The sequence below is a fragment of the Enoplosus armatus genome, chromosome 6, assembly GCF_043641665.1.
Source record: "Enoplosus armatus isolate fEnoArm2 chromosome 6, fEnoArm2.hap1, whole genome shotgun sequence".
NCBI classification, from domain to species: Eukaryota; Metazoa; Chordata; class Actinopteri; order Centrarchiformes; family Enoplosidae; genus Enoplosus; species Enoplosus armatus.
In genome coordinates, this window is record NC_092185.1 from 25,592,062 (window position 1) to 25,610,336 (window position 18,275).

Consider the following 18,275-nt stretch of genomic DNA (forward strand, 5'->3'; position numbering starts at 1 on the left):
GAGTGGAACAAACGGAAGGAGCAGCTTCGGCAGATAAATGAAGGATCACTTCATTGTTGGACGCGGGTTAAGGTTGGCGTTATTGTGCCTCGGCACAGCTAAAAGAAGGAGCATGCTAAGTGACCCAAATCCAACACACCCGCGATGTTGCATCACCGGCAAGCAAATGTTGGGTCCTGGCTAACATGCTAAATGCTAACAATGCTCATTCACTTCGAAACGTTTACCTTCGGTGCAGTATCTCCTAATGTGTTTCTACTGTTTCTACTGCTGTCTAGAAGAAGTGCTAGGCTATTTAATTTAACGTCGTGTGGCTTAGTACTGTCCGTAGCGTCTTTTTATTCATTGTCGGCCATGTTTGTTTAATCGTTGGTCATCTCATTCCATGAGAAAGGTGAGAGAGTGGCAATGAAGTTGTGGCAGCGAAAAACGATGAGCTGAAACTCACTATAAAGTTCCATAAAGCCATAAAGCTGCAGATTCAAGGGCTAATACTAATAAAAAAAAATAGCAATTACAGCTGCTGTAAAGATCCATTTTTCACTTTCTGTGACTGCCGTTGAAGCATATTGAGTCATGTAGTAATGTGGTGGCTAGATTTGAATATATTTGCGCGCACCATGTGCAGCGGCTTCCTCTGATTCCGAGACCATGCTCGGTCCAAAGCGCCACCTGAATACCACGACGGGAAAAAAAAAAACTAGAAATAAGTACATTTAAGCGGCGGGTCGGTGTGAGCACTGGGTCACTTTCTCTTTCTCCACTCCGCCGACAATACTGACAAAAATGTAAACCGGACTTGACAACCAAATCGGTCCCCCTACCCTCTTCCCCGGCAGTGCTTGGCTTGTATTTGGGCCCCAGAGCCCATTTTAACCACAGGCATTTACAAGCTACCCCTCTTAACAACCTGCCAGGTGCTTTAAGCCCCCCGCTGAAGGGTCGCATAACGTTATGAGACTCCAATGAGATTAGAGCAGAATGGGCTGTGAATGGAAGAATGGAAGCTCTCATAATGGGAAAGATTGTTAGCACAGGGATGTGTCGCTCTGAGCTCCCATGACCAATCTGCTACTAATGAGCATTCAGTGAGCGTGCTCTATGTCACAAGTGTCCCGAGGCTATGATGGGGACACTGAGGCGAGCAAATTCTCATATTTGTCAGCAACACGGGCTAATCGCTTCGGTCAAGTTTTAGTTGTATTGTGTGAACTGAATATACTGGAGGACATTCTCACACTCTCACAATGCTTGATGAAAATTCATGGGGCCCGCTCGCCGGCAAGTAGAGGATTTTATAGTGAGATGTTCATTTAAGATTCAGTTTTTGAAATTCTGGTGCTCGCTTTACATGCTTAAAAAAAAAAAAATATATATATATATATATATATATATATATATTAATACATAAACGTTCGCTTAGACATGCTAGCAGCACTGCGAGGGCTGCGCTATGAGCTACATGCTAACATCGGTATGCTGATATGCTCATAATGACAGAAAAGGCCAATAGGAGTCGTCACCGGGACACCACGAATGACAAAATGTGCAAAATGTTGTGCCGAATTCACCGAGTAGATGAAGCGAAAACGTTGACCCGCTGGGTGGCGCTAGAGGAAAGGACGAGGGATCGCCATTGGGTCATTAGGATTCGTCCTCGCGGACTATGAATGTGCAAAATGGCGTGGCAATCCACCGTTGTAGTTGTGGGTGAGATATTTCAATCTCTAGATCCCATGTGGCTAAAAAAAAAAAAAAAGCACATAACCTAAAGAAACTTTCAGTCTCCTTACAGCTCTGGTTTGGTCTCCGCCAACTCCTGAGACAAAGTATGTGGAGAGAGGAGAATCCTTGAAACCAGTGAAACCTTATTCCAATTTACGGTAATGTCATTAGTTAATAATGGAATCCCTCAGGAGTAATCGAATCTTACGCGTTACATCATTACGGAAAGTCTAAATATTATGACAGTTTCGGAGGTTTGTCCAACGCAAGGAACCTTTGAGGAGCGTAAAAAAAAAACAACAACACATGAATATCATATAATTACATTTAAATTGTTGAGTAATTATAGTGATTGGATTATTCAGTTCATGGACTAAAGAAATACTGTTGGTCCAGTTCGAGTTCTTCTTCTTCTCGAGTGTTTGCACACGGCACAACAACCTGCCCTCATATGGAGTTTAGGGGGGGGCGTTACCTACGCCGACCACAAACCGTGGGATTCATCATCCATCAGCCGGATTGGTTAAGAACGTTTGCCGCATCTGGAGTTGACTTCTCTTCGCAGAAAACGGAAGAGAAATGCGAGAGAATGTTGTTTTATAAATTAAACGTAACGGATCTACTCGTGAGACTTCGGCATCAGCGACAGTCGCGGCTTGATGATGTCGCTGACATGTATTCAACGTAACAAAACTACAGCGGGTGTTAAGTGTCACACTTTCTGGCTTGTCTTTCAGTGAGTATTGGTCTTTACATTTTCCAGTGCAAAAAAAAAACAAAACAAAAACAGGTGCATTGAGGGTGACACACACACACACACACACACACACACACACACACACACACATTCTCACTCTCCCTTCTCCATGTGATGTGTAATGGAAAGTTAATATGGCTTTAATGCTTGTCGCCGCACTCAGACACTGAAGCCCCCCCCCCACACCCCCCTTAATCCACTCTGTTCCACACTGCCTGGAAACAGATGTTCCGGCCCCAGAGAGACAGAGAGAGAGAGAGAGTTAAGGAGAGAGGAGACACTATTGGTGCTACTGTTGATTCACTGAGCCCAAGTATTGACTCGGAACGCAGCATTCATTCGTTCATTTATTTACTTACTTTAATGCCTATAAACTACAAAAGTTTCACGTAGCGTGATAGCTAACCAACTTCAGTGGCCAGGTAAAATTGCGTGTTTTTTTGTCCCCCTTCGGTTTCTAAAATCAAGACACGTTCATACGTTACAAATAATGAGCCCGGAATGAATGAAAGCTGAGCTGAATGTAGCGATGCGCTAGTTCAAGCGAGTAGCCCTTTAAGTGTGCTACTTCTCACAGCGTAACCACAGGAAAGCTCAAACGGGTTGATTCGTTTTCCACTGTAACTACTTCAGTTTCACGGCGGCAAGCCTCAGTCACGCGAGAGTGTTTTTTCCTCATGTGTGTCCTCATTTTGACGGTTTTGTTTGGTCCGTTCGAGGACCCCGGAGGGCTCTCACCCGAGTCTTAACTAGTCGTCGCTTTCGCCCCACAGACGCGACCCCCGGGTTGATTTTCCCCCTCCTCTGCATGTGTAATCAATTCAGGGTAGTTCGGTGGGGAGGGTTTCACGTTGTAAGGCTTCAAGAGGCTAATAGCTTTAAAACGAGTCTTAACTGGTGTTTAATTCGCCAACAGCTGTTGTGCTGGTTAAAAGACGTGGAGCAGCGGGCCAGTCTGTCGCGTTGGACCACGAGGAGAAATTAGTTCTGCTGGTGCCCATGTTCCCTCCCGGGGAACCATCTGCTCCGCTGACAAATACAATAGAGGGATTTTCTGAAGGAATAAAATGCTTTTGAACGCGACAATTTCTCTGTCTTTTCTTCCACGTCTCGGTCAAGGTGTCGCATTTCCGCAAAAAAAGCGGTTGCTCAGCTCAGGTGACTGACGTCTCTGCCTTTCGCTGGGGTGAAAAGTGAAGGGCATGTCTGCTGCACGGCCTCTGGCCACCAGGGAAACACCAAATGGGCAAATTATAAATGTGAACTTAAAGCTTAAATTTGACGAGGTCTACCAGTAAGTTTTTGGAAGGGTTTACAATGTAAATATATTTCTTGTGCGCCCTCTGCCCCACTTTCTATTTCAAAAAAAAATTTTTTTTGTTGTTTTTTTTTATTCAATGATTGTTGTTCGGCACGTTTTACACGTTTTGCCAGCTGTGTCGTTTTAGGCCCAATTGTCCCGAACCTGAGACCGCTTCTTCAGCGGGAGTTCCAATGCAATTGTGTTGCCTTAAATGTCATTCGATTTAGTATAAGAGTTCCATGTAATCTCAAAGGCAAGAGGTACGCCCCCAAAATGATTTGGGCTTCAAATCCTTAACTGCTTTAATGAATTACTTTTACCTACCACGTGGCGTATGATGCCACTAAATGACTGTCCTGTGGTGGCACCCAGAGTAAATCAAGGTAAGGGACTCTAACCTGAACCGTCACTGCACACGTCAGCAACATTGGAGAGATGATGCTTGTTATATACACACATATCTATATACATACACATATATATATATATATATATGTATGTGTGTGTATGTATATGCTATGCGGAAGATGAACGTGGAGGGGAAGAGCAGCACGTGCTCAAATGCCATTAGTCACAGGTCTTAGCGCGCACCCTCGGGGACTCACTTCTCCATGCCCACCCCCCAAATCTTCCGTAAAAGCTTTCTTTGTTCATCCCTCACCTTTGTCTTTCTGAAGTCCATCCTCCAGCCCCGGTGTCAGGGCCTGCCTCAACAGCACTACTCCACCACTGACATCAGAAGTGTCACTATGAAGCACCCCCCCCCCCCCCCCCCCATATTTTTCACCATTCGCAGGTTCCTGTGGATGGTGGTCCTGGTACGCCTGACTCTCATCACTACAGTTATTATTATTATTAGTCATAGTTCTGTTGTTGTTGTTATTAATGATCTCTCTCTCTGTTGGGTCTCTGTAATGACGTCATAAAGAGCCGGTCTAAGTATCGCTCCCTTCTCTGAGCCCGCCACCTAAAGTAGTGCCGTTAAATTCATCGTCGCCTTCCAAACGAGAGCCTTTTCAAAACGGACGGTCGGTTCTCAAAGCTCCCTTCGCGCCGCTCCGGCAGACACCGGGGAACGGGTTGAAAGACCGGGCAGCGGGGGGGGGGGGGCGCGGCCCGACGGTCTTCACGGTTTGAGGGGATCAGAGGAAGCCCGGGGCCGAGGTCAGACCCGAGAGCGTGCGGGCCTGGGTGAGGGAAGGCGGGGTGGTCGTTATTATTATAATTATTATTATTGTTGTTGTTGTTGTTGTTATCATCCTTGTTATTGTTATTATTTTTAAACATTATTTTAACATTCTCTAAAAGAAGAATATTCATATTTATTATTCCTCTGTCTGGACTGTTTGTTTTTCACAGGTGGGGGGGGGGGGGGGCATGCATTTCATTTGTCCATTTGTGATGACATTTCTGTATCAAACACATACAGATGAGGTCCAATCACAGATGAAGCAGAGGGACCGCTGACCAAACCCCCCCCCCCCCCCCCCCCCTCTCCCTGAACTTTGTGCTCAAAGGGCTTCACGCAGAGAGATGGGCCGAGGGTTGAACTTGTGCGCGTGCACGTGTGTGTGTGTGTGTGTGTGTGTGTGTGTGTGCCCTGTATAAAAACCTCTCCAAGAGGCCGCAGAGACTCAGAGTGAGTTTGCGTTGTTTACGTTCCTCGGACAACCATGATGTTTCCCTGCAGCGCTCTTCCGCCTCCTCTCTACCCGGGCTTTCTGCGTTCCCCCGCGGCTCTCTCCTCGCCCATGACCCGGTCGCTCCCCTCGGGCTTCCTGGTGGAAGATCTCCTCCGACTGAGCCAGCCCGTCAGCTACGTACACCGGACTTTCTCCTCCAGGAGTCCCGGGGGGGATATCCTCCCGCTCGGCCCCGGGCCGGGCGCCTCTTCCCGTTCGTTGGGACCCGGCGCAGAGCGGTCCGCGCTTCACAGCTCCGGCCAGCCGAGCCGCAGCAGCAGCAGCAGCAGCAGCAGCAGCAGCGCCGGCTCCCCGCGGACCGCCTGCCCGGACTCCGGCTACCTCAAGTTCGGCGTCAGCGCCATACTGGCACCGTCCACACGGAGCGGTGAGCATGAGGACAAAACTGGATGATGTGTATCACAGTTACTGTTAGAAATCAATAATATGCATGTATGTATTTATTTATTTATTTCATCATTTATTAGCACATGAATATCTAGAATATACAATCTCAACACCGGGCACTGCACACCATCAGATATAACTTTCTATTTTTATTTATTATCTATTTGTTATATTTATAAGATGACATTGCTGGTGTCTGTGCCCCCCCCCCAGCTGTGAAAACAGCACAGATAAGTCAGTGTGTGTGTGTGTGTGTGTTCTTCTCGCTCCTCAGTCCAGAGCTGTCAGACCAAGTCCCTCCCTTTGCCTTTCTTCGACGGGAGCCTCCATCCCTTCATCAGGGCGTCCTACCTCACAGGTTGGTGGGCACATACGTTCTGCTTTATGCGGTGGTGCTGGTGGTGGTGCTGGTGGTGGTGTTGGTGGTTTCCTGCCTTCCCCTTACAGGAGAGAAACCATCACTTTCACCATGTGTCTGGGCACTGATCTGAGGATGTCTCACCTCCGCCTGCGCTCAGTTTGTGATTTGATGAAAGGCAATGTGATTAACTTGCAATCGCTTGACCCTTTATTCTGTTAAGAGAGAGAGAGAGAGGGGGGGGGGGGGGGGGGGGGACTATATGCAAAAAGAATATATATCAAGTCTTCATAGCTCACTTTCTGGACTTTGGTCTCAGTGATGAGACATAAAGATGAAAAAGAATGGTTGTTAATGGCTAAAATAAATCATTGCCGTTGGCAAACCGGGGGCCCGTTCGGTGCACTGACACGAGCACCAGTCGCCCTAATCCACAAATTGGCCCGGTTTGTCTAAATCGCTCTAAACACATTAGCACGGTTTAAATGCGAGGTGCGGGGGGGGGGGGGCATCTTCCCAGCCGCCGTTTTCCCACCAAGCCCTCTTTTTCTTTTTTCTTTTTTTTGCCTGCCCCCACAAAGCTCCCAACACCGTGACAAATGGGAGCCAAAGCCACACACACACACACACACACACACACACACACACACCTTGAAGACGCGCTGCTCACAAGACCACTCATTTCATTTGACCCCCCCCCCCCCCCCCCCCCCCAGATTTAACTGGATCTATTTTCTGACCAGCATCAATACAGCAGAACACACACACACACACAGCAGTCACGGGCAGGTGTGGAGGCCTCCGCAGCCCCACTGACCTGCCTCTTAATGGGCCTGTAATATACCGACTCAGTTCATTAGGACACAATCGCCGCTCTCTGGGCATTTGCAGCCCATACAATCTGCCTCCACGCTCGATTACAGGCGGCCTTTGGAGAGCCCGGGCTCATTAGCATATAGGGCTCTGTTTCCACCGCTGGACAAATTGGCCTTTTTTTTTTTTTTTTTTTTTACAACGCGTGCATTTCTGGGCTGCATATCGGGGGGGGGGGGGGGGGGGGGGGATCAGCAGCGTCATCCCTGAGATGGGACAAAATGACAGGAGCAGTTGGACATTATAAACGTGAATGACTGCTCATTTAGAATAAATAATAATAATAATAATTCGAATTGGATTGATTTGATGTATTTATTTCATTCATATATATATATATATATATATATATATATATATTACAGTGCTTAACAAATGTATTAGACCCCCCCCACCCAGTGTAAGGTGTTTGCCCCCGCTGCCCTAAATGAACAGTATTGCTGATGTCTCTGTAATGGTTAATCCACCAGTATGTGCAAGCCAAGCGCTTTAATCAACATGATCTCTTTAATGCTGAAATATAATTATTGTTGTTATCCAAGAATTCTCAAATTTACTGTTTTACAAAAAAAAAAGCAGAAGAAAAATAGTAAAGCACATTTATTATTATTTACTTGCATTCCTGAACAGAAACATTTGTTTTAGTGGTTGCAAAGAGTGCAATCTGTCATCAGGGCCAAAGGAGGTCGTACAGAATATTAAGATTTGTGGTTAATATATATGAATAAGGACTATTTAGTTGTTCCAGTTTGTTATTTGCCTAATAAATAACGATACAATTTTTAGTTTGAAACAAGTTTTTGACAGATTTCTAAAATATTTGTGTTTTCTCGTTTTTTTTTTTTATGACGGGTGGTCTAATACATTTGTTAATAAATAATGCTGATAATAAACTGAACAATCCAGTGACACAAAACAATGGTCAACAAGGACATGCACATAAGGGCTCCCCCATCATCTGTCACAAAGTGTCATTATGCACAACAACAACAACAACAACAAAAAAAAGAAAGAAAAGAAAAGAAACGAACAGACCAAAAATACTGAGACTAAGTCTTGAAATCCTGATCTGACTGAGTTATTTATTTTCAACGTGATGGTGCTTTAGACTCAAAAAGCACGTTTCTTTAAAGGTTGTAGGTGCAATAAAAAAATAAAAAAATAAAAAGAGGTTGTTGAGTGTGTCCGAGTGAAAATGCTGATCTGAACGCAGCTGTTTTAAGACTAGAGGGCCGTTCAAGTAAACAGCAACCAATGGAAATGTCTCCACATTTTTTTTTATTATTTAGCAGCTGATAATGAAACAACTGCACAATGTCTCCTTTCACTGACAATGCAGTGAGAATAAACATAAATCGCACAAATCATTTACGAGAAATGGAATGCAATATCTTATATTATGTTAAATATTATTGTGTTAAACCTTCACAAATATATAATGTACAAAATGCGGCCTCAATACGCCGGAGCCGTGTTCTTGTGTGTACTTGTGTAGTTAAACATTACAATAATTCCAATATTTGTAGATGCAGTGTATGTTTCAATTTGAAAAAAGAAAACCCAAAAACAAACCAACTTTTTAACCCCCCCCCCCAAAAAAAAAACAAAATCCAACCAAAGAGCAAAACCACAAGAGAAGAAAAGCAACAGAATGAATAAATACATAAAAAGATTCCCCAGAACTGTCTTCTTGGCAGCAGAGAGAACACAAATACATACAAACCTCACAGACTCTTCTTGGTGTCACAACGGTGGTCAGATTTCTTTGAAGGGGGGGGGGTGGCATTTGGGTGTGCTACAACTTTTACGTTTTCCAAGGGGGCAAAATCTAATCTCTGCTCCCCCTCTGGGTTTTTTTTTTTTTTTTTTTTGTCCTCCCAGCCTCCTCCACCGTGATTCCCGTCCCGGGCACGTTTTCGTGGCCCATGGCCCCCAGAGGGAAGCCCAGGAGGGGCATGCTGCGGCGGGCTGTGTTCTCAGACCTCCAGAGGAAGGCCCTGGAGAGAACTTTCCAGAGGCAGAAATACATCAGCAAACCGGACAGGAAGAAACTTGCCAGTAAACTGGGACTTAAAGACTCGCAGGTACACACCGAGGACTATGCCATTTACTTCAGACCCCCCCCCCCCCTTTACATAATGAGTACATAAATAGTTGATGCTCTGTTGCTCTTACATTGTGCATGTAAAGTCTGTGAGGGTGACACATTGGGTTTTTTTTTTCCTTATGTCTCGTGAAGGTGAAGATCTGGTTTCAGAACCGCCGGATGAAGTGGAGGAACTCCAAGGAGAGGGAGCTGCTGTCGACGGGCGGCTGTCGCCAGCAGACCCTCCCCACCAAAACCAACCCCCACCCAGACCTCACCGACGTGGGCAGCGCCTACTGCCACGGGCCGGACGGGACTGCGCCCACCAGCCGAGTACAGCCGGACAGCCAGGAGTCGCACCTTCACTGCCATCTCCTCCACCACCACCACCACCATCACCACCACCCTTCCTCTCCGCTGGAGTCCAGCAAACAGTCCGAGCCCTCAGAGTCGGACACTGAGGAGATCACGGTTTCGTAAGACCGCGATTGGCAGTCCACTATGATGAGATGAATGGAAGGAAATACCACAAGTGCTTGAATCTGCTTTGTACATAGCTGTATTTTCTCAGCCTTTAAGTGCCATATTTCTGTACAGTGTTGTTTATATGACTTTTATATATGTAGCTCAGTATATCTATATACAGTAAATAAGGTATACGAGCTATTTTAGATATTTGTAGATTGAAATGTTTAAAACTCTTAAATATACAAGTTGTTCTTTGACGCACATATTTGTATTCTTTATATTTTCTCAAAATAAACCTTGAAAAGTCTCCGTTCGTATTCATGTCGAGTGTCAACGTTAGCATGAAGCTCCTGGCAGCATTAGCTATGTAACAGTATACACATGGAAGGGGGGGTGGGGGGGTTTAGCTTAGTTTTGGTTTAAGGTTGAAGACAAGTCTAATCTCATGTAGTCTCTTCTGGACCAGGTCTGAATTAAAACAGCTAGCTAGCTAGGAATCACCCTGATTGGCTGTTTGATTCAGACCTGGTCCAGTTTTGTTTTTTGTTTTTTTTAAAAGACTAAATACAAAGGGGGGGGGCGGGTGCTCACAGGCTTTATTTATTTATTTATTTATTTTTAAAAGGAGCCCTTCAATTAGATATTGTTAGTGACATGCGATGGTCAAAAGGAGTTATTTCAACTGAAATTATAATTCAGGATTTATTGCCTGCTGTAGCTTTAATGTCACCGTTGAAAGCTGAACACTTCTCTTGCTACTGGACATATTCAGCTATAGGAGTGATGAAGTAGCCTAGTTTTGAATGACAGGCTCCCTGTCTAAAAATCATTGAATCAACTTAAAGGCCCCCCCCCCATTTTTATGACAGGTGGTCTAATAAATTTGTTAAGCACTGTATATCTGTTCCAAATATCGCTTACTGGTGTCCTTGATTACTAATAATCGATATCGGACCCCCACCCCAGACTACAGTTGAAATGATGAAGCAGTTTTTAAAATACATTTACAAAAGATTTTTTTTCTTTCTTTTTTTTTAAAAATCAGCAAATTCAAAAGATGGATTGTTAAAAAAAACAAACAAACAAGACTTTATTGTTATTCTTCACTATGGATTATACAAGGAAAGCTGGAGAACAACAATGTAAGACTAGGCTACAGAACAGATGACCTCACCGTCATCGTCTTCATCAGAAAAACAACGGTCTTCATTAAAACAGCAATTTTATTAATGCAAACTTTTATTTACACGAGAAAATTAAAAAATAATAATAATGAATCATTGACTTCATGCCATGCTCTTTAAAGCCTACAAACACAACGGAGTCGCTGCTGTTAAATAACTGAAGGGAGGGGTAGTGTGTGTGGGGGGAGGGGGGTTGTTAATGGAGGACATACAGTATTTACAAACCAAAACGTCAACCCACAATACAGCTTAAAAACACCCCCCCCCCGCCCCGTCTACGGCTCTGCTCGGTCCGGACTTCCCAAATTAAGCAGCTCAGCTCGCTATTAGGAGGAGGGGGGGGGGGGGGCAAGATCCTGGGTCCTGTCGATTTTTAAAACCCCGTGCCAACTTTAAGCCTGCAGGTTTTAAATCACGGCCACAACACCACAGTCGATCGTTTCGAGTTTGGCTGGGAGAAAAAAAAAAAAAAGGGGAAAACTTTTGGCCCTCTTACTGATTTTAAAACAAGCGCTTATCAGAAGGCCACTAAAATGTCACTGTGTAAAATGTAGTTCAACTCGTTTTGTGAGGCCTATAACACACACACACACACAGCAAAAATGTCTGAAATTGATCGAAATCAGACACTTTTTTTTTGAGTGAAGTAAGTGCTGGAGCTTCAAGCCCTGTTTGTACTGTGGTGACGAGGCGAATAGTTGACATCTCACAAGACAACAGCAGTTTTATTTTAGATTTTCTTTTTTCTTTTTTTTTTCCGCCTTCGCGGACACACTGGGAATTACAAACTGGATACTGTGACAGCGTTCAGCCACAAGGGGGCAGTCACACCTGCTCCAACATTTGACTCCAGCTCTGTACAGCAGCAGCAGCAGCAGCAGCACTAAGTAAAGGCGGCACGTCGCCGTCAAACAGGAAGAATTTGTTTGTTTGTTTTTTTCTTCCTGCAACCACATGAGAAGCGCTCCGAACAGTTAAAGTGGTTAACAACCTTTAAATATGTACAAACACATTTGTGCTGCGATACGTAAAACAGACGGGGGGGGCAAGTTCAATGTCATTATTATAATACAGTGAAAAGTGTACACAGGAGAGTGGAGGGTAGTGGCACCCTGCAAGAGAAGGCTAAGACAGGATAGGGGTGGGGTGGGGGTGACAGTCTGTACAGTTTCATCTGGATGAACGCACTGAGAACTACAGCCGACTATCACTCACTAGACTCTGGATTCAGCTTTCCAGCTGTTTTTTGTTTTGTTTTTTTTTGGCCCTGATGGTTGACACTTCAAAAAACACTAAAATGACTTGACGTACGAGTCGAGCATCTTTCCGATAAGTTTTAATAGTAGTCAAAAACACTTGGATGGTTTCTGCGGTGTGTGTGTGTGTGTGTGTGTGTAGAAGAGCAGCCTTAGTTCAATCTGAATGTAAGTACAATCAGATCGCGGTGCGTTTCATTTCTAAATAACTTACAGGCACAGTGGGTGGAGTCAGGTTCAAACTTGAGAGGGTGTGTGTGTGTGTGTGTGTGTATCTGTTGCTACCTGGTTTGTTGATACAGAGAAGTGCTTTCTATTTCCATCTAGCAGAACATGAATATAAACACAGAGGAGGAGGGGGGGGGGGTTAAAAAGGAGGACGTAGCTGAACTCCACAGGCTCGTCGCGGATGAGATGAGGTGGCCGACGCGGCGCTCGCTCCTTCACTGCCGGTTGCTCTTTATCCTCTCCAGGCGCTTCTTCAGGTCGTCCAGGTTGGCCGCCGGCGAGGCTGCGCGGGTGTGCGCGTGCGTCGGGGAGTGCGCGTTGTGCTCCTGCTGGTACAGCTCTCTGGACTCCTTGAGCTGAGACAGCTTGCTGTGGAGCATGTCGGTGGAGGAGGCCACCGACGGCTTGGAGGACAGCAGGGAGGAGATGGGAGGCCTCTGCTGGGGCTCGTCCTCGCCTCCGACGACACCCTGCCGCAGGCGGAGAGAGAGGAGCAAGAGATGAAGAGACGTACATGCAGCAAATATGACACTTCTTTTATTTTGAAGGTTATCCAGTGGAGGGTCTGTTTTGTTGTCAGACTGTGAATGTCGACTCAGGAAGCAAACGGAGGGAAACGTCGTGTACGAAGTTATAGGAAATAACTATTTACAGGAGTTTCAGTGCAATTTGTTGTTTTATCTGGTGGGGTTTTTTTTTCTTAAATGTGCAGAATCCAACTCCGTCTAAAAAGCTACACATGCCACATGTTTGGTATTAAAATCAAAAGAGGAAATTGTGTTTTCTTAAAATGAAAAACAACTTGTGATTGCCAATTTCTTAGTCCAAATAAGCAAAAACATTAAGCAGGAAAATGCTCATGTAAGTGAACTGCAGCAGCTTCCAGAACTCTGCCGGGGTCTAGAGGGTTAAAGCTTAAAGGGCAACCAGGGAATCAATGTGTAGGAACTAGACTTATTAAGTGAGTAACATATCTAAATTGGTACATTTTTCTATAGTAAACTAGAATTCACGTAGAAGTTGACTTTTCCCCTCTTACTGGTTTAAAAAGAAAAACTCAACACTCAAAACGCAACAAGTTCAATTCGTGCGAGCTGCAAAACACATCTGTTTATTATTAAGTACAGGTCTCTAGTGTCATTTATATCTGAGTCACATTTGAAATATTGGTCAGATCATCATTCACGGGATGAGCACGGGAATCGTAAAATGACCGCCGATACTGTGGCACTTCCTGCATGTTCTTCACAATAAATGCTTTTTTTTATTTTTATTTTTTTAGTATTGAGGGCCTTTGCTGTGAACATTTCCACAGATTTACTCCATGTAGTTTTTCAACATTTGATGCACTTTGTAATAAATAAAAAACTAGAAAAATAACATTTGTCATTTATTTTGAAAAATGTGAATCATTCAACATGGGCCATAATTCTTACTGTAACAGTTAATGCACTCAAATACTGGCTGTCTTTTTTTTTTGTTTTTTATACACAGGGCAGGCACAAGCCTTAAAAGAAATGACGAAAATGTGCGAGCCAACCCGGAGGCCAACTACAGATCACTTCTTGACTATAGTGGAAACAAAAAGGAGCCCTGTATCAGATCAGCGCTTCGAGTTTGGCCGTCGGAATTGGGAGAAACAAGTAAGATCGGTGCATCCCCAATATATCTGCCACGCTAGTGTGTGTGTGTGTGTGTGTGTGTGTGTGTGTGTGTGTGTGTGTGTGTGTGTGTCAGACCAACCCTGGTGTTTTCCAGGCCTTGTCTCTGTCGGAGGATCTTGAGCCTCTCATAGTAGACGGCTGGCTTCAGCTCTTCGTTGCTACTGCTCAGGCTCACGTCCACGCCGTGCTGAGGGATCACTGCAGATTTAAAAACACACAAAACCAGCGTGACTCACTCACACTCCTCGGACTCCGCTCTGACCGAAAGTGCGCGGCGGCGGCTTCCCGCTTCGTACCTGCTGAGGTCTGGATGCGGGCCTTGCCCTCCCTCTCGGACTCGATCATGCGCAGGCCTCTCTCCACGTAGCTCTGGAAGAACTGGGACGTGTTTTTGAGGAAGGGCTCCAGGTCTGCGTCGGAGTACTTCTGCTTGTACTCGTACAACTCCGTCAGACCCTAAGAAGGAGGAGAAGGAGAAGGAGAAGAAGGAGGAGAAGGAGGAGAAGAAGGAGAAGAAGGAGAAGAAGGAGGAGAAGGAGGAGAAGGAGGAGAAGAAGGAGAAGAAGGAGAAGAAGGAGAAGAAGGAGAAGGAGAAGAAGGAGAAGAAGGAGAAGAAGAAGAAGAAGAAGAAGAAGGAGAAGGAGAAGGAGAAGGAGAAGAAGAAGAAGAAGACGACACATTATTGAAATGTCATTTCGTGTTTTCCTGTCTGCGCTTTCCGTCTGTGAAGTAAAAAAAAAAAAAAGTGACGGAGCCGAGCTGACCTCTTTGGTGTTCTCCTTGGAGCCAATCTTCTTGAAGATTTCAGACAGAATGTCACTGACCTTTGCCTTCGACATCCGATCTTCCTGCGAACGAAACATAAAAAAAAAAAATAAAAAAAAATCACGTTACGTCTATCGCCACGGTTACATGACGTGAATGCATTTAGACGTGCGGCGGTCATCCTGAGGACGAGGGGCTGCCGAACGAGAGTCGGACAGAAACGGATCGCTGATGATGATGAAAGTGTGCGCCGCTCACCGTGCGCAGACCGGTCTTCTCGTTGCCGCGGTCGCTCTTGAATCCAGACAGGTTTCCAGAGTGTTTGACTACCCGCCTCAGATGGGCCTCCAACTCGGACTCATTGCGATTCTCGATCATCGATAGGTGGTCCAGGATCTGTTCACCAGCGCATTAATACAAGAAATAGATCCCACAACAAAAAAAAAAAAGAGTTAAAAATTTGTTAAAACACAGCAGAACAGTAACTGTGACCCGAGAATTGAACTAAATGCGGATCTCTGTGTGTGTGTGTGTGTGTGTGTGTGTGTGTGTGTGTGTGTGTGTGTGCGTGTGTGTGCGTGTGTGTGCGTGCGTGCGTTACCTTGGCCCCCGTGAGCTTGCAGAGTGTGTGCAGCAGAGTCTTGAGGGTTCTGTGCGGGACGTCACTCTTGAGCTGCTTGAGCTTCTCTTTGGGGAAAACCTTCATGAAGTTGTGGACGTCCAGCAAGATCCGGTCCAGGTTGATGCTGTTGATGGTCTCTGGGAGGAAGCGGATCATCCTCCACAGACACTGGACACGCGCAAACACACGAGAGTCAGTTTGACGCGTACGACGTGCTATTTTAAAATGGCGGGTAAGGTCTGGAATGCTCGACTGTATATAAAAAGGTGGCCTCCACTTCCTCCCACTGAACAGAAATGAAGCCAAACTCTCCCGGGTACGGCCGCTGCCATCTTGCGCTGGGGGGTGGGGGGATGGGGGGGGGGGGTGTAATCGAGGCCCCGCCCATACATCACAGTAAATCTCAGCTGTCAATTGTGACGTTTCACCCCCTTTTTATAGCATCAAATCACACACTAATTAAAACCAAACTTAGCATCCACTAACATGGAGGGGGCGGGGCTTATGATTTATACTGCAGCCAGCTGCCGAGGGGGGGGGTCGAGACGTTTTGGCTTCACTTTCAGGGGGGGAGGCGTCATGTCGTCCATCTTTATATACAGTCCAAGGCCAGGACTAGCAGGACGAGCAATGTGTCGGGTTCCTCTGCTCACGGCACTCCTTACCTTCATGACCAGCTCAGAGAACATGGGGGGCCCAGCTGTCGTGACTAAACTGTCCTGAAGAAAAACCAGCAGAGCGCTGCAGAGAAGCAGGAAGGGAAAGAGTCAACCCAACTGTTTTTCGTTTCTTCTGAAATATATATTTTATTTTTTTTTGTTATTCTCGTCAGCGCCTGCGGCCCCGAGCAAGTCAAAAGAGCGCCATTTTGAATTTGGACGTTCACCGACCTGATCATGTTGGTCTGGTCCGACTTCTCAAGGACTCGGATCACCAGCAGGTTGACGGATCTGATGAGCTGCTGTCCGTCTTCGATGTCCTCCACTCTGCCGTCCAGCATCAGCGTGATCAGGCCATGCATCAGGTCCTTCAGCACACCCATGGACGCTTCTCGGGCCAGGGACTCCATGGAGAACAGCTGACGGAGAAGGGGACAAAGGGGGAGGTTCATGAAGACGCTAGGGTGGAGATGGAGGATGAGGATGGCGCACGCAGGCGGCGACTTACAGACAGCATGTTTCCTATGATGCAGCTGTACAGCTTGATGATGTCCTTCTTGTCCAGCCGATCGTCAGCCATGTGCGTGCTGTAGATGAGCCTCAGCTGCATGAACGTGGCGATGAGGAACTGATCGATGTGTCCCGACATGACCTCGGCTTTGTCCTCCTGCCGCAACACCTCGTCGATCTGCGGGGGGACAAACCACACATTTGAAAGTGGCTATAATGGATATATTTATATATATATATATTTATGTGTCATCACTGCTAGCAACGGGAGGGTTTCATTTCAAAATATTTAAAAACACGAGTGATTGTGTCGAGGAAACGCCAGATTATGTTGAAAAAGCATTTTTCTCTCACTGAGGCTTCGATAACCTCACTCTTAAAACCAGGAAGGGACGATTCTGATTGCGCCCCCCATCTCTCTTTCAAATTATATATTAATATATCGATATTATTCTCAATATGCCAAACCATTTTGGTATTCACACATGCAGCACGTACCTGCGCCAGCGCTTGTATGCTGGTGTTAATGTCACCACTAGCCACCTGAGAGATGACAAAGTTGATAGTGGAGGCTGTGCTGTTGTGGAGGTCATCAAAGTGTGGAGAGACAGAACGCATCCTTTGAAGACAAAAACAATATTAAAATCACAACAACAACAACAACAACAAAAAGTGTTTTTAAATGCTCCGTCTTTGGAGCGGGGCCGTGTTTACTTGGGTTCGGGGATCATGATCGGCTCCAGCAGCTCGTCCAGCTTGTGCTGGACGAGGTCCGGCAGCTCGCACACCCTGCTCTGGTCCATCTCGATCATGTCCAGGTCCAACTGGAACTCTTTGGGGATGGACGGGTGGGAGGACTCGCTGTGCTGGGCGTTCTGACGGGCTTGGCTGGACGGGATCGAAGGATAGATGCGGGGGGGGTGTGTGGAGGGTAAGAGAGTAGACAAGACAGTGCATTTAGAACAGCGTATCATCAATCAGTGCCTTTTAGCGCTCGTCCTTAGTGTCACAAGCTTTTACTTAGTTTGAGAATCTATGACAGTATGTGGATGTATACATGTTTGACAAGCTTTTTTAAGACCATCAATTGCATATGACTAAATAAGCAGGGGGGGGGGCAACCCATTCCTGCATCACTCAAAAAGGCTGTTGGCTGCAATATACCTTTATCAATAGAAAAAAAAGCTATTATTTATTATAGCAAATGAGTCTTTTTGCGCTATACACATTATCTCATAGATTCTTGCTGGCATATGTTAATACAGGGATTTTTTCCAACAACACGTATATCTCTCGCCCCTCCCTTACCGTGGCGTAATACATTCAAGACGCACACAAAAAAAAGGTCTATTTTGTATTTTTCATACTTTGCACATCCGCTCATACAATAAGAATGACAAACTACGAGACCGCAGTGCCGTGCTGGTATCACATTTCGGCGCTTTGTGGCGATATTTTTGGCTACAATAATCAACATTAATCACACTTGACTTCAACCCACGACTGCCTTGCCTAAGAAACTGAAAAGTGTTCACTGCAGCTTTGTTGAACAAACATCAAATGCTGGAAACAAAAGCAGGTTGTTTTGTTTTCCTACGTTTAAAAAAAAAAAAAAAAAAAAAAAAAAAAAAGACAGTTGACCAGAGAGTTACTTTAAATCCAGCACGGTGTGCGTCTCATAGATTCCACGCACCCATTCTTGTTTTCATACATGTCGCGATTTCGTT

The 18,275-nt window shown here is 45.5% G+C and overlaps 2 protein-coding genes across 2 annotated transcripts in view; one reads left to right on the plus strand and one right to left on the minus strand.

The window, feature by feature from the left end:
• The first annotated feature begins 5,458 nt into the window (after positions 1-5,458).
• LOC139287081 (homeobox protein DBX1-B-like) lies at positions 5,459-9,672 on the plus strand. Its single transcript, XM_070908059.1, has 4 exons — positions 5,459-5,855; positions 6,150-6,233; positions 8,988-9,190; positions 9,346-9,672. The coding sequence occupies exons 1-4, from the start codon at positions 5,459-5,461 to the stop codon at positions 9,670-9,672; spliced, it is 1,011 nt and encodes a 336-aa protein (XP_070764160.1).
• A 1,059-nt stretch (positions 9,673-10,731) lies between these two features.
• Positions 10,732-18,275, minus strand: part of ckap5 (cytoskeleton associated protein 5) — a 33,996-nt gene continuing 26,452 nt past the window's right edge. The window contains exons 34-44 of the mRNA XM_070907303.1: positions 17,263-17,436; positions 17,047-17,167; positions 16,547-16,726; positions 16,270-16,457; positions 16,045-16,120; positions 15,359-15,547; positions 15,016-15,153; positions 14,757-14,840; positions 14,289-14,448; positions 14,072-14,190; positions 10,732-12,774 (exon numbers count right to left, since the gene is read on the minus strand). Of these exons, the coding sequence (XP_070763404.1) occupies positions 12,544-12,774; positions 14,072-14,190; positions 14,289-14,448; positions 14,757-14,840; positions 15,016-15,153; positions 15,359-15,547; positions 16,045-16,120; positions 16,270-16,457; positions 16,547-16,726; positions 17,047-17,167; positions 17,263-17,436 (1,660 nt within the window). The 3' untranslated portion in view covers positions 10,732-12,543. The remainder of the gene's footprint in view (positions 12,775-14,071; positions 14,191-14,288; positions 14,449-14,756; positions 14,841-15,015; positions 15,154-15,358; positions 15,548-16,044; positions 16,121-16,269; positions 16,458-16,546; positions 16,727-17,046; positions 17,168-17,262; positions 17,437-18,275) is intronic.

Bases quoted from the DNA above. Each gene is read 5' to 3' on its own strand.
- LOC139287081 (XM_070908059.1), top strand. From the start codon at position 5,459: ATGATGTTTCCCTGCAGCGCTCTTCCGCCTCCTCTCTACCCGGGCTTT. The intron at 5,856-6,149 runs GTGAGCATGAGG...CTCGCTCCTCAG, and splicing joins GGCACCGTCCACACGGAGCG to TCCAGAGCTGTCAGACCAAG. The intron at 9,191-9,345 runs GTACACACCGAG...TGTCTCGTGAAG, and splicing joins TGGGACTTAAAGACTCGCAG to GTGAAGATCTGGTTTCAGAA.